Source organism: Oncorhynchus kisutch, linkage group LG11 (genome assembly GCF_002021735.2).
Source record: "Oncorhynchus kisutch isolate 150728-3 linkage group LG11, Okis_V2, whole genome shotgun sequence".
NCBI lineage: Eukaryota > Metazoa > Chordata > Actinopteri > Salmoniformes > Salmonidae > Oncorhynchus > Oncorhynchus kisutch.
The window spans coordinates 37,181,271-37,205,338 of NC_034184.2; the positions used below are offsets into that span (position 1 = coordinate 37,181,271).

General features: G+C 40.1%; 1 protein-coding gene and 1 long non-coding RNA gene across 3 annotated transcripts in view; both read right to left on the bottom strand.

The window, feature by feature from the left end:
* The window catches only part of LOC109899715 (apoptosis-stimulating of p53 protein 2-like), a 56,002-nt gene extending 48,496 nt beyond the window's left edge, over positions 1-7,506 (bottom strand). Inside the window, exon 1 of one of the 2 annotated variants that reach the window (XM_020495183.2) lies at positions 7,013-7,506. In XM_020495183.2, the coding sequence (XP_020350772.1) occupies positions 7,013-7,039 (27 nt within the window). In that variant the 5' untranslated portion in view covers positions 7,040-7,506. The remainder of the gene's footprint in view (positions 1-7,012) is intronic. The other variant, XM_020495184.2, reaches the window with a different exon arrangement.
* A 4,228-nt stretch (positions 7,507-11,734) lies between these two features.
* On the bottom strand, positions 11,735-13,178 carry LOC116376219 (uncharacterized). Its single transcript, XR_004211624.1, has 3 exons — positions 13,135-13,178; positions 12,873-12,936; positions 11,735-12,067 (listed from the first exon to the last, which is right to left on the bottom strand). It is a non-coding gene; the product is annotated as an uncharacterized LOC116376219 (long non-coding RNA).
* Between the last annotated feature and the right edge of the window lie 10,890 nt (positions 13,179-24,068).

Below are 24,068 nucleotides of genomic sequence, written 5' to 3' on the forward strand. Positions count from 1 at the left end.
GGCTGCTTAGAGAGCAAACATCAATACCACCGTGTGCACCAAGTCAGAGTTACCTACAACATGCTGCCAGGTCCCACACGCACATATGCAAGCGCACACAGTCTCTGTCCATTACATATATTCTGGGTTGATAAAGCGATCCAGCTAGGTCTTGTTGAGCGAGCCCCCTCTAAGGAAGTCAATAGACCGCATCAAGACAGGCTGCATCGCTCGGTGTGTGCATCTGTTTTTCCATCCTCTGCAGAACTCTGGGCCTGAAGACTTGGCTCTGCTCCAGCTGGGCAGTCCTTCAAAAATGAATTGCAAAATAATCTATACATTCTTCCTTTTCATCTAGTCATGGCAGAATACTCTATACGTTATTCCTTTTCATCTACGCATGGCAGAATACTCTGTGCATTAATCCTGTTCATCTACCTCCACTAAAGGGGAAGACAGAGGAGAGAAGGTCTTTGGAGAGAGCGGTAGCTAACAACTTGTGCTGTAGTCTGCAGTAGGCTACGTCACTCCCTACTTATATTCAGCATAACCTCCAGTCTCTGTCTGCACTGCACCATGTTTCCCTCCAAACTCCTCCTTTCATGGTCTCTCCATTCTGCATATTATATTGTGATGTGAGGCAACTATGAGCCTTCTACAAGAGAAAAGAGAAATGGGACCCAAATTAATCAGAATGAGCCAACTAACAAGAATCTTATTCTTCCCTATCCTAGACAAACTGTTTTTTTTCTTCATTTATTTAACTGGGCAAATGAGTTGATCAACAACCCCAATACCATTTATTCATATTTTAGAAGGGACAACTTAACCTCTACGGGATCGGTTGAGCTAACGTGCACTAATGTAATTAGCATGCCATTGTAAGTAACAGAAACGTTTCATGTCTTATATGGGCAGAAAGCTTCAATTCTTGTTAATCTAAATGCACTGTCCAATATACAGTAGCTAGTAGAGTGAAAAATGACCATGCTATTGTTTGACGAGAGTGCAAAACAACAACACATGTATCATGGCAACTGGTTTGATACATTCACCTCTGAAGGATAATAATAATGTACTTACATACAGTAATCTTGCTCTATCCCCCAGAGATAAAATGTATCATAGTTTTGATTGATAAAATCCATTTTTATATTCAAATATAAGAACTGGGTTCTACGGTTTGAATCCCTGCTGTCTCTGGCTCCACGCCCGGCCATCTAGATGTGTGAAAGTTAGTGTATAAAGCTAATGATCCATCATGTATGACATTCCTGGTAGTGTGTAAACATACATCTTGTATTACCCTATCATGTTTGTATGTTCTCTATAGTTATGTACTTGAAAGCGTATCAATTGACCAATTCAGCACCAATTCTGCACAAATATGGTCCAGTATTGCAAAGCTTCACTGGATCAATCTGAAACATTGCGCAGTGAGCAAAATCTAAATTGCGCCTAAACTACAATATTATAGTATGGCCTTTTTCTTGCATTTCAAAGATGGGGGGGAAAAAAACACTTTATTTATTTGTATTATCTTTTACCAGATCTAATGTGTGATATTCTCCGACATTAACTTCACATTTCCACAAACTTCAAAGTGCTTCCTTTAAAATGGTATCAAGAATATGCATATCCTTGCTTCAAGTCCTGAGCAACAAGCAATTAGCCAATTCTGTCATTTTAGGCGAAAATTTAATAAAAAAAAGGGTCAGATCCTTAAGAGGTTTAAACGTCTTTATTAAACAGAATTTGGAATGAGCAGGATAAAGTATAACGAGATCATTGGCACAGGTGAGTGAGGGACCCAAATTCCTCTGACCAACCCTGGCTGTTGTATAGGTCCATCATCTTTTCTACATACTTTACATCTGTTTCAGTCTTTTACGTTTACACTGAAAGTGTCTTTCTGTCCCAAAATGTCTAGGGACACTCAACGAGGGGCTATGTTCTCTGTAAAATAGTACTAGACGTGGAAGGTGTTCCACAACGCATGACCTTCCATGGCATTGCATTCTTTTCTAGAGAACACAGAGCCCTGAGTTGATTATCCCTTTGATACCATCGCTATAAATGAACATATTTGCCGTTAGAATTGTATTCATTTCCCAGTATAAAGGTGACAGCATCCACTGAAGTAGCTAGTATGTTTACTAGCTAGAGTAGTTGCCTTGGTAACCCTACAAACAGACTTGCTAGTTCAGCTAACAAACCATCATCCTACCTTGCTAATATGAAAATCGAAAAAACATAAGCACTTCAAAACCATAAAATTATACCGTGCATTAAATGGAAATAATGCACGCTCTAGAATGCCCTTCAAGCCAATCAGAAACTAGTATTCATAAATGCCACGTTATATGTCAGCCTTTAAAAAAAAGAAATGGTTCACGACGCAAAGTGGGTCGCAACGTGTTACAATAAATGTATAATTATTTCATTAATTACTGGAATTGATTTTGGCCAAGTGCAACTGCACCCTGTTCCAGTGCGCTCTCTGCTTAGCAGCAGTGTCTCTGCTCAGCTTGGCAGCTGCGCGAGTGGGTGGAAGATGCCGGTGTGCTTCGGTTTACCACATCTTTTTTTCTGCAGTTTTCTTCAGCAGCAGATGATGCGCTGTCAGCCACTGGCTTGTCATTCCCACTCGCCATCATGCAATGGACTCAAGTTAGCCACAAGTTCTGACTGAGCTCAATTGTCATGAAACGCAAATACAGCGATGTGTTTCTCTTGGTTTAATACAAACTTTGAGAAATAACGAGGAGCGCCCACAATGTGTTTTGTACAGGGAAGTGCTTAGTAATGAGTCTCTCAAAACGAACAGATTAAAATGGCAGGTCCTGACCAAACATCCACAACATGAGGGTACACCCAGAGTTCTTTCAGAACAGGGCAGAATTCAGGAAACAGTGCTTCGACAGCTGGCAGGCATTTTTGTCATTTTTATAACAGGTGACGATAAGCAGAAGGGAGTACTATTTCTCATAGTAGTCGATGCGAGTTTATCTTTCAAACAATCCCCTTGTACACAACTAATAGCTAGCTACCTAACTTTATCCAAAGCAAGCTATCTAGCTACTGCTAGTGTTTCACTAACAGTAAAGATGAAGATGGAAAAAAACTGTTGCTGTTAAAATACAAGTAATCATTTTTATTCTGAACTGGAATACACTGATTGACGCAAGATGCTTTTTGAGGCAAACACGCACAGTTCTGGGTTGCTCATCTACAGCAGGAAGCAGTCTCCTGCCTAGCTGAGAAAGCAGTAGAAGTTCTGATCAAGTTTGGCACCAGAAACCTATACGAGTCAAGGTTCTCAACTCTGGCATAGTTAAGAAACAGACTCCATGCTGAGCATGACCTCAGAATTGCACTGTCAAAACCTGAGCCCAGAATATACCTGCTTGTTGAAAACTTCAACCAGCCACACACACCTCTCATTAGGACTGTGAGTGTGTTTTCTGGTCTACATCTGATTGATGTGACAGCAACAGTTACGAATTGTAATCATTTATTGTATTTTAACAGCAACAGTTCCAACCTAGACAGATATGTAAGAGTGTTTTTAAGGGGGGGAAATAAACATGAGTAGCTATTTATGGGTATTTCATTGAATTGTTATTAGTCCATGTTGAATTGTTAATGGGCATAAGGGCAATGAAATGTACCGATATGTACATATAGTTGCATGTTTTCGAAAACTTGGGTCCCAGGAAAACACAGAATTTCAAATTTGGGTCTCAGGCTTAAAGTTAATTAATATATTTATAAAACTGTGGTTGGAGCACAGTATACTGATTGGTTGAAAGCCGTGATATATCAGACCGTATACCATGGATATGACAAAACATGTATTTTTACTCTTCTAATTACATTGGTAACCAGTTAATAATAGCAATAAGGCACCTCGGGGCTTGTGGTATATGGCTAATATACCACGGCTAAGGGCTGCTTCCAGGCAGAACAGCCCTTAGCCGTGGTATATTGGCCACAACACACCCCCTCGGGCCTTATTGCTTAAATATTGTACACTGTTTGGACTAAGACAATACAAATACATACAGCAAAGTAGAGCAGAGCTGCCCACATCATTACCTAATTTCCCCACCCTTCTATCACCACAAGCCTAGTTTGATGTGGTTGTTGTTTTGGTTGATTAAGACAATATGTTTCAGTCAACATTGAACAATTCATTGCTGTTTAGGAACAAATGTGTATAGGTTTCAGAACTCATTGTAACAGTATACATTTTTTAATAATTCAACATGAGATTTGGCCAATAAAGAAACTTAGGCTAACCAGAGTATTACCTCTGTACCCTCAAACTGTAACATGGCACTAACCTCCCTAAAATAAACCTGCAGAAAAACAAGCTTTGATTACAAAACTGTGTACACAGCTCAAGACCAAATGTGTTAATCACTGCTAGCTGTGAGAGAAGGTAAATCAGAGTAAAACTATTGTGTGCAACTAGCCTACACCCACAATGGGCCAACAAATGGAGAGCATCTCTTTTCATAGCCCGACAAGACACACATAATCACCTATTCCATACTATCATAAAGAGTCGCTGCCCATTGTCTTAAGAAAATAGTGACCCCCTTTATCACCCTCCCCCACTCAAGCCAGCCACAATGCTGCTACATTCTAACTCCCACAGAGAACTATACAAGCACAGACCATACCTCATGTTCTGTGGCTATATTGTGATAGGGATTATGCTGATCGTACTAATAGCAGACTAGATGCTAACACACCAAAAAGACGTGCACATACGGACACACCCCAGTGGGCCCACCCCAGCGGGCCCAAGGTCTCCTGTGCCTATAAAGAGCTACATGGTATGGTAAGAATAAGAATATATATATATATATATATATATATATATATCTCCATGTGAATGGAGGTTGGTGATAAATGGCTGGGTGTGAATAGTGGCGCTAGGTCATATCTAGCAGACGGGAGTCATCCTGAGAGTACTGTCACTGCTGCCTGACAACATGAATCATTCACTCACTCATCCAGTTACTGGATAGAGAGGAATGAGGGGGAGAGATGCACACACTGCAGGATACCTGTCTGTATAGTAAGTAATACTCTATTTCAATAAAAGTGATGAAAGATGGAGCTCAGCACTGCAGCAAAAGGAATGGATCTCATGTTGGCAGGGGTCCACATTACCAACTGGTATGTGTGGGAATGATCACTTCATCCCACTCCTGTCAGCAGCTTTTTATTCCGTACCCGCTCGCTTTTTGTCCAACTCCCACCCGCGCCCGAACCCAACCACAGTCCTGCAATGTTATTTTAGGTGTATGTGACACAGCTCACTTGCCAACCATGGTCCCAGCAATTTTGCACCCTAAAGGCAAAATCTAAATGTGCTAACAGTAGGTTAGGTTAAATTAGGTTAAATTACCAGAGATTCTCACGTGGCCCAATATATTAGGCTATCGGTATTACTGGACTATATCAGCCAATAGGCTAGATGCAGTTTGAAGAGAGCAGAGTTTGAGAGAGAACAGACACTTGCACTTTCTCTTGAGAACGTGTCTTTTAGTAGTGGGACGATTTTCAGATGGGGATCAATATTTATTTCTAGGCAATGTAGTTCACTATTGCCTAATCATTTGTTTAGTTAATTTATTTTGAAAAGATAACTGCCACCTGATTCTACACCCATGCATAGACAAAGGCAGCCTACTCTTTCACATAGCCAGAGGAGAGGCAAAGCAATAGGGTTCACTCTGTCCACTTTAAGCAGATAATTATTAAGCAAGCAGTTTTTGTATGTGGGGGGGGGGGGGGGGGGGCTGTTGGAATTTGAAGTTGTCTTTGCATATTCAAAAAGCTAGCATAACACCTCACTCTCCAAGGAACACAGACAGATGACGTCAACACCCCTCACCGAATATAAAAAAGTATTCAAATGACAGGATGTATCTAACAATTCCAAGCTAGGAGTAGACGTGGGCTTGACAGCCCGCCGTTCCGCTCTGTGGTCAACAAATTCCATTCTTAGGGCGGAGACACAAGCATCTCGTCAGTATCTCTGATATAGCCGCACTCTAGGAGCTCCGATGCAATAATTGAATAACCAATGTTTCGACAGACAAGCTGTATTCATCAGCCTATAATGGCTACTGAACTTGACGCAGCCAATTCTGAGTCTGTGAATAAAGGAACAGAGCTGCTTTAAAACAATAGGTAGAAAAAAATTGTTTCATCCCAAAGTTCTGTCTGACCTCCCGCAGCATGTCAAAAAAGACCGCGCGGAAATTCTGTTGGGACCTGCAATTAAAATGTCGGGAATGCAGCACTCTACTACAGAGTTGGTTGGTGACTTGTTCAAGGAAAAACAATAACTGCCACGTTAAAAATTATGTATCTGTGTCAAAACTATCCGATTAATGAGCTTTTGAACAAAGATCGATGAGAAATGCTCAATCTCCTATGGACATAAATGTAGACACTCGGGTGATTGATTGTGCATTAGGCTTCTCTGCAAGTCCTTAGTGCTGTGGATGGGTTTTTCCAATGTAAACAATAATAATAGCTTCCTAGTGAATAAATAATTAAAAGGCTTCCCACCATAAAAGTTTTAGCCTAGCAAGGCTCTACAAAAACATCAAGACTTGCCGTTTTTAAAAGAACGAACACTACCATTAAATTGAATCAACCCTACAGAAAGAAAGTCACACACAATACATACATACATACATACATACATACATACATACATACATACATACATACATACATACATACATACATACATACATACATACATACATAGAAAACGGTTTAAATTGTAATGTATAACGTGTAATGCAACTTGAGTTTTTCTTTATATCTGAAAACACATTGGTGGAGATCACAACAATGTAACCAACAGTATGGCTAGGCCCCATGTGTCAATTTAATGCCCGACGAGAACGCTACAATGTTGAGTTAGATATCTCTACCATAGAAGCAAATAGGCGAGTATAGTGACAACTTTTCTCAAGCAATTAAAGGCAGAAATTCTCACCGGCATCATTTTAGCCTCGTACCGCATTTAACCAGTTAAATAATTCCTTGGATCGTAGTATCTAGGAGAGCTGGTGGCGTTGTAGCTCAATGTATTTTTAATCCTGATCCTGTCCCGTAGCCTGTCCGATATAATCGTGTAGATGAGTTCTCTTCTTGTTGTTCTATTGTAAAAAAGGCCAAAGATAATACAATGTATTTCGTTGTCTAATAGCCTAATCAGTCTCCTCTCTTCCTATGCCGTGGACCTGTTGTAACAAAATGCAAGGCCTTCTGGAAAATAAAGTTTTTAGTGGCGATTGTATTGCTTAGAAGTTGGTAATCGTGGACGGAAACGCATTGCGTTCGAATCTCAAATTATTGCCTGACCATTACCCAAACCGATCAAATAACACGGATATGTGCGATTATTTTTTATATATATATATATATTTTGCAATAGTTTTCCGAGGCCGTAGGTGCCTATCCAGCCCTGAAACACCGCTGACAGTGTACTAGTTCGGTGGAGTGCTAGCAGCCTATCCCAGAGTGACGTAGCAGGAGGAAACTCAACCAACTCATCCCATTGGAATTTAAGCCCCGCCTCGTTTCGGACAATGATGGAGTTCGATTAAGCTGAACCGGGTGCAAGCAGCGAGGAAGCACACTGCACCAAATTCCCTAGTTTCAGTCGAATTATCCTTAAACCTCGGAAGACTCTAGCACCTTCCATGCCAGTCGGAATAACGGAAGTGTTATCTCTGAACACTCACGTTGGTTTCTCCATCGACTGTAGGATAAGCGGAACATGGTGCTTAAAATCAAATCAAATCAAATTTGATTGGTCACATACACGTGTTTAATACAGTGCAGTAATATCTAACAAGTAATAGTTAACAAATTACACTACATATACCCAATACACACAAATCTAAGTAGGAATGAATTAAGACTATATACATATATGGATGAGCGATGTCACAGCGGAACGGACTAAGATACCGTAGAATAGTATAGAATACAGTATATACAAATTATGAGAAATGCAACATATGTAAACATTACTAAGTGACTAAGATACCATAGAAGTATAGAATACAGTATACATATGAGATGAGTAGTGCCAGATATGTAAACACTATTAAGTGTTCCATTCCTTAAAGTGGCCAGTGATTTCTAGTCTATGCCTATATGCAGCAGCCTCTAATGTGCTAGTGATGGCTGAACCTCTTAAGGATTGGACCCTTTTTTTCAAATTTCACCTAAAATGACAAACCCAAATCTAACTGCCTGTAGCTCAGGCCCTGAAGCAAGGATATGCATTTTCTTGGTAACATTTGAAAGGAAACAATTTGAAGTTTGTGGAAATGTGAAAGGAATGTAGGAGAGTATAACACATTAGATCTGGTAAAAGATAATACAAATAAAAAACAACTGTTTTTTAAAATTGTTTTTGTAGCATCATCTTTGAAATGCAAGAGAAAGGCCATAATGTATTTCTTCCATTTTTTTAATCATAACTTTTCATGTTCAAAACTGTGCACTCTCCTCAAACAATAGCATGGTATTCTTTCACTGTAATAGCTATAGTAAATTGGACAGTGCAGTTAGATTAACAAGAATTTAAGCCAATATCAGATATGTCTGTCTTGGGAAATGTTCTTGTTACTTACAACCTCATGCTAATCACATTAGCCTACGTTAGCTCAACCGTCCTGCAGGGGACCCACCGATCCTGAAGAAGTTTTAGCAGTCTGATGGCCTTGAGATTGAAAAACAGCTTCTGTCTCTTGGTACCAGCTTTGATGCACCTGTACTGACCTCGCCTTCTGGATGATAGCGGGGAAAACAGGCCGTAGCTCGGGTGGTTGATGTCCTTGGTTATCTTTTTGGCCTTCCTGTTAATACTCTGTGGAGACTAAAGATCCTAGCTGACAATGTGTCCAGCTTGAGACATGTCATTATTTTCTTCTCCACACTCACACCTCACAATAATCATGCTTTTATTTGTAAATTAAAGTATATTGAAATACAAATCTATAAAATGAAGTGTACACGATAACATAAGGATGGAAGTCCAGGACATATGAATAAAACAAACATTTCCCTCATTATGTCGAGATCATGACTTATTTAACTCATGATCACCACATAACAAAAGTGGTTTTGTCGAGATCACGCATCATCCATTATTTGTTCAGATGCAAGATAATCACTTCATCAATGAGCCCTGTGGCTGCATTGATTGTGATGTTGGGCGTATAAGCCCTGAACGATGCCTGACAGGCAACTGGGTCTCCCAGGTTGTATGCCGCCCTCAAGACCACAGCCAAACATGCATGGAAAAATGCAGCTAGTTCGCTAGCAAGCTACAGTAGCTTGTTGTCTATGCTGGTTGTTAGCTTGCATAACTGATATGTGTGTAATTATAAGGGGCACATTATGTTTTGTGGATAATATTTACATTTACAGTGTATATTATATTCAGAAGGTTTTACCTGATTAAGTACAACACCATTGGATATTTATTTTTATATTCCTAAAACTTAAGTTTAAAATGATGCAGTCGTTGATTCCTGTTGATAACACATTTTGATAAATAGCCCAATGTCAAAACACAGTTTTAAAGTGTTCAAATCAATGGTGAGCTGCCGAATGGTAAGTGAACATCGGAGAGTGACATATAAAGGGGAGGAAATGATGAAGGTAATGGAGTCAAGGTCTGAATCATAATGATTAACAGGTGTGCGTAATGATGAGTTCCAGGTGTCCGTAATGGTGAATCCCAGGACCCGTGGTTAGTATTCTGGTGACGTCGTACACCGACCGGATGTTCTCAATTGTGCATCTGTAAAAAAAAAACTGGGTTTAAGGGGCCAAGACAAATTTCTTAAGCCTCCTGAGGTTGAAGAGCCGCTGTTGCTGTTGTGCCTTCTTCACCACACTGTCTGTGTGGGTGGACCATTTCAGATCGTCAGTGATGTGTACGCTGAGGAACTTGAAGCTTTCCACCTTCTCCAATGCGGTCCCGTCGATGTGAATAGAAGCGTGCTCCCTCTGGTGTTTCCTGAAGTCCACGATCAGCTCCTTTGTTTTGTTGTTGTTGAGTGAGAGGTTATTTTCCTGGCACCACTCTCTCAGGGCCTTCACCTCCTCCCTGTAGGCTGTCTCGTCATTGCTGGTAGTCAGGCCTACTACTGTTGTGTCATCTGCAAACTTGATGGTTGAGTTGGAGGTGTGTGTGGCCACACAGTCATGGGTGAACCGGGAGTACAGGAGGAGGCAGAGCATGCACCCTTGTGGGGCCCCTGTGTTGAAGATCAGCAAAGGGGAGGTGTTTTTTACTACCTTCACCACCTGGGGGCAGACTGTCAGGAAGTCTAGAACCCAGTTACAGAGGGCAGGGTTCAGACCCAGGGCCAGAGCTAAATGATGAGTTTGGAGAGTACTATGGTGTTGAATGCTGAGCTATAGTCAATGAACAGCATGGGATGGGACAGTGTGCAGTACGTTGGCGATTGCATCGTCTGTGGATCTATTGGGGTGGTAAGCAAATTGAAGTGGGTCTAGGATGTCAGGTAAGGTAGAGGTCATATATCCTTAACTATCCTCTCAAAGCACTTCATGATGACAGAAGTGAGTATTACGGGGTGATAGTCATTTAGTTCAGTTACCTTTGCTTTCTTGGTTCCAGGAACAATGGTGAGCATCTTGAAGCAAGTGGGGACAGCATAGTGGGATAGGGAGATATTGAATATGTATATATATATAACACACCTAAGGACAATTGCCTTACGTCCCTTCCACAAAAAGTGTCAAATGGTAACACCACATAACACAACATGTCTTTCCAGGAGACGTGCAGTACCAGAAAATCTTCTGCAATAGGTCCAAACAGTTGGTGGTTAAGGTCTATTAGCCTTACACCACTTTAGGCAGAATCTTATCCAGCTGGACATAAACCTCAGAAAGACCATTTGCCACAAGCACAAAGAGTGTCAGCTTCCACAGCCCACCATGCCAAACACCATTGCCAGTGTAGCGAAGCCGGATAAAGGACTATCGCTGTGTTTACATAAGCAGCCCAATTCTGATATTTTTTCCACTAATTGGCCTTTTGACAAATCAGATCAGTTCTGAAAAAGATCTGATGTGATTGGTCAAAAGACCATTTAGTGGAAAAAATATAAAAATTGGGCTACCTGTGTAAATGCAGCCAGTATGGTTCAGCATAAGACCACGTAGAACCAACATAAAATAAAGTATGGATCTTTTCTATCAACCTTCGAAAGTTGTCTGCCTTTATAGATTCACAGAATAGATGTATATAAGCTGTACAGGGCTCTGTAGCATCGAATAAATGATAGACATTCAAATACATATGTCCAAATAATGTCTGCGAAAATCTACAATACAGGAGAGTGTACACTATTTAATACTAACTCAAAAAGAGAATTGGGTATTCAACAAGAATGTTATTTGGGAAAAGTAACTTACAAAAAACTACAGTATGAACATTGTAGTACAGTTCAGGGAGTTTGAGTGTGTCTCAGGTGTAGGAAAGTGCAGAGAACTGTAGCTACAGATGGTTGTACCAGATAATGTGATTCAACCAAAGATTTTCATTGATCGAGGCGGGTGTCAGTCATCATGACATGCAACACTTTGGGGTGGACACCCACCTGTCTTGATCAATGAGAGAAGACTTGAAATAGACAAGATGGCGGCGTACACATTGTTGGATTTCTTAATGGAGTAAAAAAAGTATTTATTTTAATAACAGAGCATTTTTTTTAAATTCAAACTGAGCCCCTGCAACTGGACATGGACATTTTATGAGCCTCCTGTTTCCACAAATTGAGGACAAAGTAAAGTTCAGGTGGGCGGAGTGTTGTCATGGTCAAACTGCCACTCAGCTCATCTTGAGTCATCTACTGCTTGAAATCCAGCATGATCTTCAAAAGAGATACAGTTCAAGGGATACCGTTCTTCTTCAATGACACGTAGGCAAAGGAATTCTGTTTTTATCTATATAGAATCCACTGCAGGAAGAAGCCCAGGCACCACACGGTATTGTCTATAAGGCAGAAAATATATATATTTTATACAGTGTGAATGACAGTTGAACTGTGTCAGCATAACATCAACATTAGGGTAGAATAGTTGACCATGCATACATGTGCACAGGCACAGAGATTAAATTTAGAATGATAACTAGGCTAATAGAAAGAAATATAGCATGCTTATGAAAATATTTTTTTACTCTGGTTGAAACATGTATAGTTGAATGTCACCATGTAGCTAGTAGTACATAAAAAATTACTCCAATGTCAGATTTGTGGTGATGAGAGGAATCATTTGAAGCCATTGCGGTCTGTCCGCATCCCTTTCAAAAAGGCCCACATTGGGGGAGGGACCAGGCCAGAGCACGAAGCACCACCGCACTCCAGTTGTAGTCTTTCAGAGAGTGGAAAAACTGTGTCAGCTTGTATATTTAGCAATGAATTCGCTGATAGGAACATCGCTGAAAGACGTCCAATGGGTCTATCAAACAAAGACAACCATATCTACACGCACAAAAACGTATAGTGCGATCTGTTTAACATAGAGCCTTCGCGAAATACCACAAAGCATGATTTTTCTCTCTCCAGATGTCACCCCCCCCCCCCCCCCCCCCCCCCCAATACATTTAGTATTCACATCTCTGAAAGCTGAACTGTGAGGTGGACAATTATTCTTTTTGGAAAGTAGTCTAAAAAACAAAAAAATTGGCTATAAAGTTTTGCATATGCTACATATCAAAACACAAGGAATAGTGTTTTTGTCATTTGTTATAGCTGTTTTTAAGGGAACATAAATGTGGCTCATTTGGCCAACATCACCTGTTTATTGATGGAGCTGGTTGTGTCAGGACGGATCTGAATGCATATGGATGGAAAGAGACCTCTGTAAGAAATAAACATACAAGTTTAATGACATTCGTAGATTGCCAAGCCTTCGACACTGGGTAAGCAGAAGGGTCATCTGAAGAGGAGAGGCGAGAAGGATCAGAGGACCAAAATGCGGCGTGATATGTGTTCATGTTGAATGTTTAATTAAAGAAAGAACAGAACACTATACAAAAACAGTAAACAAAATAACAACCGTGAAGCTAATGCGCGCTGCGCTGAAACAAGCCATCAACATAGACAATCACCCACAAACAAACAGTGCAACCCAGGCTACCTAAGTATGATTCTCAATCAGAGACAACTAATGACACCTGCCTCTGATTGAGAACCATACTAGGCCGAAACATAGAAATACCCAAATCATAGAAAAACAAACATAGACTGTCCACCCCAACTCATGCCCTGACCATACAAAATAATGACAAAACAAAGGAAATAAAGGTCAGAACGTGACAGAGTGTGCCTCTGGCTATCCATAATTAAAAAATAAATAATAATAATTACAATATATATATATATATATATATATATATACACACATACACAATGGTGCCGTCTGGTTTGCTTAATATAAGGAATTTGAGATGATTTATACTTTTGATACTTAAGTATATTTGAGTAATTACATTTACTTTTGACTCTTACATATATTTTAAACCAAATACTTTTAGACTTTTACTCACGTTGATTTTACTGGGTGATTTTCACTTATACTTATGTCATTTTCTATTAAAAGGTATCTTTTACTTTTACTCAAGTATGACATTGGGTACTTTTTCCGAAAGTGTATCTGGTGTTGTATTCTCATTTGAGCCTTGTTGTGTTTTTAAAATAGTTGAAAGCGCAGTTCTATCACATTTAGATAAAACATAAATCAAACATAATTTTCCATTGTAAACTGGTTGTGCTTTTAGATGGTTGAAGTATAGTGATAACACATTGGGAATTATTTTTGAGTTGGTGAATAAATACATCTCATTGATTAAAGTCTCAACCAATTATTACCCAAATTTCAACATTGAAATGATAACATGTGCCCAGTGGGTTGAGAGTTCGAAAATTAACTCTGCATTCTAAGTCCTGTGCACCCCAGTGTGTGTGATAAAATCAACAGTACAAAACCAAAGATATTGATCTGTTTTAAGAAATCTATCTTATGTCATTGTGATGACTATACTGTAAACTGTTATGCTAATCACTAAAGGATGTGTAATGTTGGAGTTGTTAATGTAGTTCAACTAGTATTTAAATTACACTCAACCAAAAAATAAACACAACATGTAAAGTGTTGATCCCATGTTTCATGAGCTGAAATAAAATATCCCAGAAATGTTCCATATGCACAAAATGCTTATTTTGAAAAAATGTTGTGCTCAAATTTGTTTACATCCCTGTTAGTGAGCATCTATCCTTTGCCAAGATAATCCATCGACCTGACAGGTTTGGTATATCAAAAAGCTTATTAAACAGAATGATCGTTACACAGGTGCACACCAAGACAGTCGTGAAGAGGGCACGACAAATCATATTCCCCCTCAGGAAACTAAAAAGATTTGGCACAGCTGCAACATCAAGGTACCGCTTGCATCACTGCCTGGTACGGCAATTGCTCGGCCTCTGACCGCAAGGCACTACAGAGGGTAGTGCGTACGGCCCAGTACATCCCTGGGGCTAAGCTACCTGCCATCCAGGACCTCTACACCAGGCGGTGTCAGAGGAAGGCCCTAAAAATTGTCAAAGCCCCCAGCCACCCCAGTCATAGACTGTTCTCTCTACTACCGCATGGCAAGCGGTACCGGAGTGCCAAGTCTAGGACAAAAAGGCTTCTCAACAGTTATTACCCCCAAGCCATAAGACTCATGAACAGCTAATCAAATGGCTACCCGGACGATTTGCATTGTGTGTCCCCCCCCCCCAAAACCCTCTTTTACGCTGCTGCTACTCTCTGTTTATCATATATGCATACTCACTTTAACTATACATTCATGTACATACTACCTCAATTGGGCCGACCAACCAGTGCTCCCGCACATTGGTTAACCGGGCTATCTGCAACCATATCTACATGTACATACTACCTCAATCAGCCTGACTAACCGGTGTCTGTATGTAACCTCGCTACTTTTTATAGCCTCGCTACTGTATATAGCCTGTATTTTTACTGTTGTTTTATTTCTTTACTTACCTATTGTTCACCTAACACATTTTTTGCAGTATTGGTTAGAGCCTGTAAGTAAGCATTTCACTGTAACAAATAAACTTTGATTTGATTTGGGCTGGAGGCAATAAAAGGCTACTGCAGTTTTGTCACACAACACAATGCCACAGATGTCTCAACTTTTGTGGGAGCATGCAATTGACATGCTGACTGCAGGAAAGTCCACCAGAGCTGTTGCCAGAGAATTTAATGTTAATTTCTCTACCATAAGCAGCCTCCAACATTGTTTTAGAGAATTTGGCAGTACATCCAACCAGCCTCACAAACACAGACCATGTATATGGTGTCATGTATGTGAGCGGTTTGATGATGTCAACGATCTGAGTGCCCCATTGTGGCAGTGGGATTATCGTATGGGCAGGCATAAGCTACGGACAATGAACACAATTGCATTTTATTGATGGCAATTTGAATGCACAGATATACCGTGACGAATTCCTGAGACCCATTTTTTTTTAAAGGTATCTGTGACCAACAGATGCATATCTATATTCCCAGTCATGTGAAATCCATAGATTATGCCCAATACATTTTTTTTTCAATTGACTGATTTCCTTATATGAACTGTAACTCAGTAAAATCATGTTTCATTCATATTTTTTATTCAGTATTGTTTTCATCGGAACATAGTGGCCACGTATGGAAGCAGATTTGAGTGTTTTGGGTTGTGATATTGCAATATTGTTGTACTAAGCTCACGAGGCATAATCTTCAATAATCAATTATACATGTAAAACCGAAGACTATTGAATATCAAGAAATATCTCAAATTGTGCAGTGGAATGCATATAAATTTGTAATTGGAAAAGGAGGCTACAGTATATGTTTTGAGACTGACTTTTCCATTAACACGTCATGTAGAAACTTTTGAAATGAGGGGAATAGTGTCTTGGTAAAGAGGGACACCTAGTGGTGAGACTAAGAAATGACTTGTATAGTTGAGAGTTGAATACCTTTATTTAACCAGGTAGGCCAGTTGTTAACAAGTTCTCATTTACAACTGAGACCTGGCCAAGATAAAGCAAAGCAGTGCGACACAAACAACACAGAGTTACACATGGAATAAACAAACGTACAGTCAAATACATTGGATTTGAAATAAAGTCATCAACGCTATTTTGAGGGTGAAATTTCAACCACAGGATTGTAATCATGGTAACCAGAGTTCAACATAGACAATCTTTGTAAAAAGATGTTGGCTTTGTACCTTTAAAACAACGTCAGATCTTCAACGTTATATCCACTGTCAGAAAAAAAAACTATAAGCTGGACAGCACCTATTGGAGAATTGATGTATCTAGAGCTACCCTTTGGGGTTTACCTCTACAGGATCGGTGTCCCCCTCATGGGACGGTTAAGCTAGCGTATGTGAATGTGATTAGCATGAGGTTATAAGTAACATGAACATTTCCCAGGACACTGTCATGTTCTGACCTTAGTTCTTTTGTTATGTCTTTGTTTTAGTATGGTCAGGGAGTGAGTTGGGTGGGTTGTCTATGTTCTTTTTTCTCTAATTTGGGATTTCTGTGTTTGGCCTAGTATGGTTCTCAATCAGAGGCAGCTGTCAATCATTGTCCCTGATTGAGAACCATACTTAGGTAGCCTGTTTTCACCTTTGAGTTGTGGGTGATTATTTTCCGTGTCAGTGTTTTGTTCCACACGGAACTGTTTCGGTTTAGTTTTTTCACGTTGTCGTTTATTGTTTTGTTTAGTGTTCATTATTCTATTAAAAACCAAGATGAACACTTACCATGCTGTGTATTGGTCCGATCCTTGCTACTCCTCCCCAGAAGAGGAAAGCCGTTACAGACACAGACATGTCTGATATGGCCAGAAAACTTAAATTCTTGTTAATCTAACTGCACTGTCCAATTTACTATAGCTATTACAGTAAAATAATAACATGCTATTGTTTGAGGAGAGTACACAATTATGAACTTGAAAATGTATTAATAAACCAATTAGGCATGTCTGGGCAGTCTTGATACAACATTTTGAACAGATATGCAGTGGTTCATTGGATCAGCCTAAAAATTTGCACACACAATGCTGCCATCTAGTGGCCAAAATCTAAATTGTACCTGGGCAGGAATAATACATTATGGCCTTAATCTTACATTTCAAAGCTGGTGGTAAAAAATAAAAATACGCACGTTTTTCTTTGTATTATCTTTTACCAGATCTAATGTGTTACATTAATTTAACATTTCCACAAACTTCAAAGTGTTTCCTTTCAAATGGTATCAAGAATATGCATATTCTTGCTTCAGGTCCTGAGCTACAGGCAGTTAGATTTGGGTATGATATTTTATGCGAAAATTTAAAAAAAGGGGCGGATCCTTATTAACTTGTCGACAAGTTAACAAATATATATGCTGGATTCAGATCCCCAACTCAACCAAATATACCAACTAAAGAATAAGTCCAGTAAAGAAAAATGGGCGGATCACTGTTGTCAAGCCTTCAAAATGTGTTGCATTACGGGGATAAAAATGTCAGACTTTGCCTACATGTAGTCTGCATATACTTTACATAAATTATGTGATCAAGGGTCATGAAGTTTTGACTGCAGTCGACTGTAAGTTTCTGCAGTTGCTCATCACCAATTTTATCCTGCAGCCATTGCCTGCTTTGTAGGGGGCTATATTATCAACCAATCATTAGGGTGCTTTTGTATGACCCACGCTAAGGTAACCAAAGACATGAATGAAACAGGAACCAACTTTGATGCAATTCATGTATCCATGCATTTGAGCAAATTAGTGTGATATTTGAGGCTCTCACTCTCTCACCAATTTTTTTTTTCATTCAGCATGTTTTAGTGATACATTCTTATTTAAACAACTTGGGAAAAACTAACTCCAACTGGGAAAAATCGTTTTGAACGGTCATCCAACTCGGGAACTCTGGCCTCTTTCTTACGCTCCGACCTGAAAATCACTGACGTCATGATTTGATCTCATATTCTTCAGAGTTTTCAGTTGTTTTGAACGTGACATTACCTCTCCTTTATGGCCAGTCAGTTTTAATTTCACTATTAGCTGCAAATGCATGTTCGACACTAGCTCAAAGGCCGGCAGATGGCGATATTGAGCTGGTATTGATGGTTTCATCTACCTTCCAAAGGTATCGTATGCAGCTGGCAAATAACTGGTATCCCCATGGATCGGTTTGTACCTAAAACCTTCTCCATTCAGGCTGCAAGGTGTTGATTTCCTCTAATGGTGGAAATAAACATTGAAAATATGCGTACTTTCTTTATGAAACACCATTTTCCACCATGATGCTAGCAAAGATTTTTATAACTAAACCAAGATAGACCACAGCCTGTCGTTTCCAATGGGAACAAATTAGTCATAGTGTGCAGAACAAGCAAGGAGGTGGGCAGAGCCAAGCACGAGCTAGCAAGATCGTATTAGCCCGTTCTAGCAGACATCGATATATTTCCGTTAGGGAACGCCTACTCTGAAGAGTGTGTGTGCAAAAATTCAATTTGCCTTTGCACTCCTAAACAACAACATTTTTTTTTTTAAGTACAATTTTGGCAAAGATTGCACTACGTTTTGTAGACTTCAATCTGTTCATTACAGATTCTAGTTTTAGGAACAGAACTGTATTGAGATAAAATGAGAACAAAGAACAGAGATAAAATGAGAACATTTGCAGAATGTCAACCAAAATCCGCCTCATTCCATCTTCTCCCACTGCCAGGTGAAACACACGTCTCATTGTTCTATCTGTGATGCTAGTGGATAATGATACTTCCTGATGTACTTCCTTGTGTTAAACAAGACTGCTGTAACCTGATTGGCTGAAAGCGATACCCAACATCTGGGACTAGCATTCCTAGTCATTAGCCACTTTAGCATGGTAGTGGACAATAACGTTTCATATAGAAAGTATGGATATTTTCCCAGTTGTTATCGCCTTCACGCCATTAAATCTACAGTGCCTTGCGAAAGTATTCGGCCCCCTTGAACTTTGTGACCTTTTGCCACATTTCAGGCTTCAAACATAAAGATATAAAACTGTATTTTTTTGTGAAGAATCAACAACAAGTGGGACACAATCATGAAGTGGAACGACATTTATTGGATATTTCAAACTTTTTTAACAAATCAAAAACTGAAAAAATGGGCGTGCAAAATTATTCAGCCCCCTTAAGTTAATACTTTGTAGCGCCACCTTTTGCTGCGATTACAGCTGTAAGTCGCTTGGGGTATGTCTCTATCAGTTTTGCACATCGAGAGACTGAAATGTTTTCCCATTCCTTCTTGCAAAACAGCTCGAGCTCAGTGAGGTTGGATGGAGAGCATTTGTGAACAGTAGTTTTCAGTTCTTTCCACAGATTCTCGATTGGATTCAGGTCTGGACTTTGACTTGGCCATTCTAACACCTGGATATGTTTATTTTTGAACCATTCCATTGCAGATTTTGCTTTATGTTTTGGATCATTGTCTTGTTGGAAGACAAATCTCTGTCCCAGCCTCAGGTCTTTTGCAGACTCCATCAGGTTTTCTTCCAGAATGGTCCTGTATTTGGCTCCATCCATCTTCCCATCAATTTTAACCATCTTCCCTGTCCCTGCTGAAGAAAAGCAGGCCCAAACCATGATGCTGCCACCACCATGTTTGACAGTGGGGATGGTGTGGTCAAAAAGTTCAATTTTGGTTTCATCTGACCAGAGCACCTTATTCCACATGTTTTGGTGTGTCTCCCAGGTGGCTTGTGGCAAACTTTAAACTACACTTTTTATGGATATCTTTAAGAAATGGCTTTCTTCTTCCCACTCTTCCATAAAGGCCAGATTTGTGCAATATACGACTGATTGTTGTCCTATGGACAGAGTCTCCCACCTCAGCTGTAGATCTCTGCAGTTCATCCAGAGTGATCATGGGCCTCTTGGCTGCATCTCTGATCAGTCTTCTCCTTTTATGAGCTGAAAGTTTAGAGGGACGGCCAGGTCTTGGTAGATTTGCAGTGGTCTGATACTCCTTCCATTTCAATATTATCGCTTGCACAGTGCTCCTTGGGATGTTTAAAGCTTGGGAAATCTTTTTGTATCCAAATCCGGCTTTAAACTTCTTCACAACAGTATCTCGGACCTGCCTGGTGTGTTCCTTGTTCTTCATGATGCTCTCTGCGCTTTTAACGGACCTCTGAGGAGACTATCACAGTGCAGGTGCATTTATATGGAGACTTGATTACACACAGGTGGATTGTATTTATCATCATTAGTCATTTAGGTCAACATTGGATCATTCAGAGATCCTCACTGAACTTCTGGAGACAGTTTGCTGCACTGAAAGCAAAGGGGCAGAATCATTTTGCACGCCCAATTTTTCAATTTTTGATTTGTTAAAAAAGTTTGAAATATCCAATAAATGTCGTTCCACTTCATGATTGTGTCCCACTTGTTGTTGATTCTTCACAAAAAATACAGTTTTATATATTTATGTTTGAAGCCTGAAATGTGGCAAAAGGTCGCAAAGTTCAAGGGGGCCGAATACTTTCGCAAGGCACTGTAGGTAAGGAGGAACTCGACACCTTTGCAGCCTGAAGGGAGAATTTTAGGTACGAACTGGTCCACAGGGGATACGAGTGTATTGCCGGCTGCGTACAATGATTTGAACGGTAAGATGGAAACTACCCAATATCGCAATCTGCCGGCCTTTGGACTAGGTCGGCACACCAAACAAGTATTTTTATCCATGTGAGCAATGATCAGTCAACAGCATGACGTGTCCCTATTTCCCTGAAGAGTTTCTCTGGTCTGTCATAGGCATTTGAGATGTGAGTGACAAGTTGACATAGCTCTGATGGTGATTTCAAGACCAATTGGAACTCGGGGAAAAAAACAGATGTAAAATCATGATGTCAGTGATCTTCATGTTGGAACGTCAGAGATCTAGAAAGATGCCAGAGTTTCCGACTTGGAATCCCGAGTTGGATGGGGGGGTGCTGCTTATTATTTATTTATTTATATATATATATAACAGTTGAAGTAGGAAGTTTACATACACTTATGTTGGAGTCATTAAAACTCATTTTTCAACCACTCCACAAATTTCTTGTTAACAAACTATAGTTTTGGCAAGTCAAGGGCCTCTTTGCTTGACATCATGGAAAAATCTAAAGAAATCAGCAAAGACCTCAGAAAATACAATTGTAGACCTCCACAAGTCTGGTTCATCCTTGGGAGCAATTTCCAAATGACTGAAGGTACCACATTCATCTGTACAAACAATAGTACGTAAGTATAAACTCCATGGGAGCATGCAACCTTCACACCGCTCAGGAAGGAGATGCATTCTGTCTCCTAGAGATGAACGTACTTTGGTGCGAAAAGTGCAAGTCAATCCCAGAACAACAGCAAAGGACCATGTGAAGATGCTGGAGGAAACAGGTACAAAGTATCTATATCCACAGTAAAATTTGTCCTATATCGACATAACCTGAAAGGCCGCTCAGCAAGGAAGAAGCCACTGCTCCAAAACCGCCATTAAATAAAGCAAAACTACAGTTTGCAACTGCACATGGGGACAAAGACTGTACTTTTTGGAGAAATGTCCTCTGGTCTGATGAAACAGAAATAGAACTGTTTGGCCATAATGACCATTGTTATGTTTGGAGGAAAAAGGGGGAGGCTTGCAAGCTGAAGAACACCATCCCAACAGTGAAGCAAGGGGGTGCCAGCATCATGTTGTGGGGGTGCTTTGCTGCAGGAGGGACTGGTGCACTTCACAAAATGGATATATGTGGATATATTGAAGCAACATCTCAAGACATCAATCAGGAAGTTAAAGCTTAGTCGCAAATGGGTCTACCAAATGGACAATGACCCCAAGCATACGTATAAAGTTGTGGCAAAATGGCTTAAGGACAACGAAGTCAAGGTATTGGAGTGGCCATCACAAAGCCCTGACCTCAATCCAATAGAACATTTGTGGGCAGAACAGAAAAAGCATGTTTGAGCCAAAATTCACCCAACTTATTGTGAGAAGCTTGTGGAATGCTACCCAAAACACTTGACCCAAGTTAAACAATTTAAAGGCAATGCTACCAAATACAAATTGGGTGTATGTAAACTTCTGACCCACTGGGAATGTGATGAAAGAAATAAAAGCTGAAATAAATACTTTTCTCTACTATTATTCTGACTTTTCACATTCTTAAATAAAGTGGTGATCCTAACTGACCTAAGACAGATTTTTTACTAGAATTAAATGTCAGGAATTGTGAAACTGAGTTTAAAGGTATTTGGCTAAGGTGTATGTAAACTTCCTACTACAACTGTGTATATATACAGTGGGGCAAAAAAGTATTTAGTCGGCCACCAATTGTACAAGTTCTCCCACTTAAAAAGATGAGAGGCCTGTAATTTTCATCATAGGTACACTTCAACTATGACAGACAAAATGAAGAAAAGAATCCAAAAAATCACATTGTAGGATTTTTAATGAATTTATTTGCAAATTATGGTGGAAAATAAGTATTTGGTCACCTACAAAAGTTTATCTCAATACTTTGTTATATACCCTTTGTTGGCAATGGCAGAGGTCAAACGTTTTCTGTAAGTCTTCACAAGGTTTTCACACACTGTTGCTGGTATTCTGGCCCATTCCTCTATGCAGATCTCCTCTAGAGCAGTGATGTTTTGGGTCTGTTGCTGGGCAACACGGACTTTCAACTCCCTCCAAAGATTTTCCATGGGGTTGAGATCTGGAGACTGGCTAGGCCACTCCAGGACATTGAAATGCTTCTTACGAAGCCACTCCTTCGTTGCCCGGGCGGTGTGTTTGGGATCATTGTCATGCTGAAAGACCCAGCCACTTTTCATCTTCAATGCCCTTGCTGATGGAAGGAGGTTTTCACTCAAAATCTCACGATACATGGCCCCATTCATTCTTTCCTTTACACGGATCAGTCGTCCTGGTCCCTTTGCAGAAAAACAGCCCCAAATCATGATGTTTCCACCCCCATGCTTCACCGTAGGTATGGTGTTCTTTGGATGCAACTCAGCATTCTTTGTCCTCCAAACACGACGAGTTGAGTTTTTACCAAAAAGTTATATTCTGGTTTCATCTGACCATATGACATTCTCCCAATCTTCTTCTGGATCATCCAAATGCTCTCTAACAAACTTCAGACGGGCCTGGACATGTACTGGCTTAAGCAGGGGGACACGTCTGGCACTGCAGGATTTGAGTCCCTGGCGGCGTAGTGTGTTACTGATGATAGGCTTTGTTACTTTGGTCCCAGCTCTCTGCAGGTCATTCACTAGGTCTACAATTTTGTTTCTGGTGTCCTTTGACAGCTCTTTGGTCTTGGCCATAGTGGAGTTTGGAGTGTGACTGTTTGAGGTTGTGGACAGGTGTCTTTTATACTGATAACAAGTTCAAACAGGTGCCATTAATACAGGTAACGAGTGGAGGACAGAGAAGCCTCAAAAAGTAGAAGTTACAGGTCTGTGAGAGCCAGAAATCTTGCTTGTTTGTAGGTGACCAAATACTTATTTTCCACCATAATTTGCAAATAAATTGATTAAAAATCCTACAATGGGATTTTTTCCTTCTCATTTTGTCTGTCATAGTTGAAGTGTACCTATGATGAAAATTACAGGGCTCTCTCATATTTTTAAGTGGGAGAACTTGCACAATTGGTGGCTGACTAAATACTCTGTTGCCCCACTGTACATTCGTGCAATGATTGTGCTTTTTTCGCAAATGCGCTTTGTTAAATCATCCCCCTTTTGGCGAAGTTGGCTGTCTTTGTTAGGAATAAATAGTCTTCACACAGCTTGCAACGAGCCAGGCGGCCCAAACTGCTGCATATACCCTGACTCTGTTGCACAGAACGCAAGATAAGTGACATAATTTCCCTAGTTAAAATAAATTAATGTTAGCAGG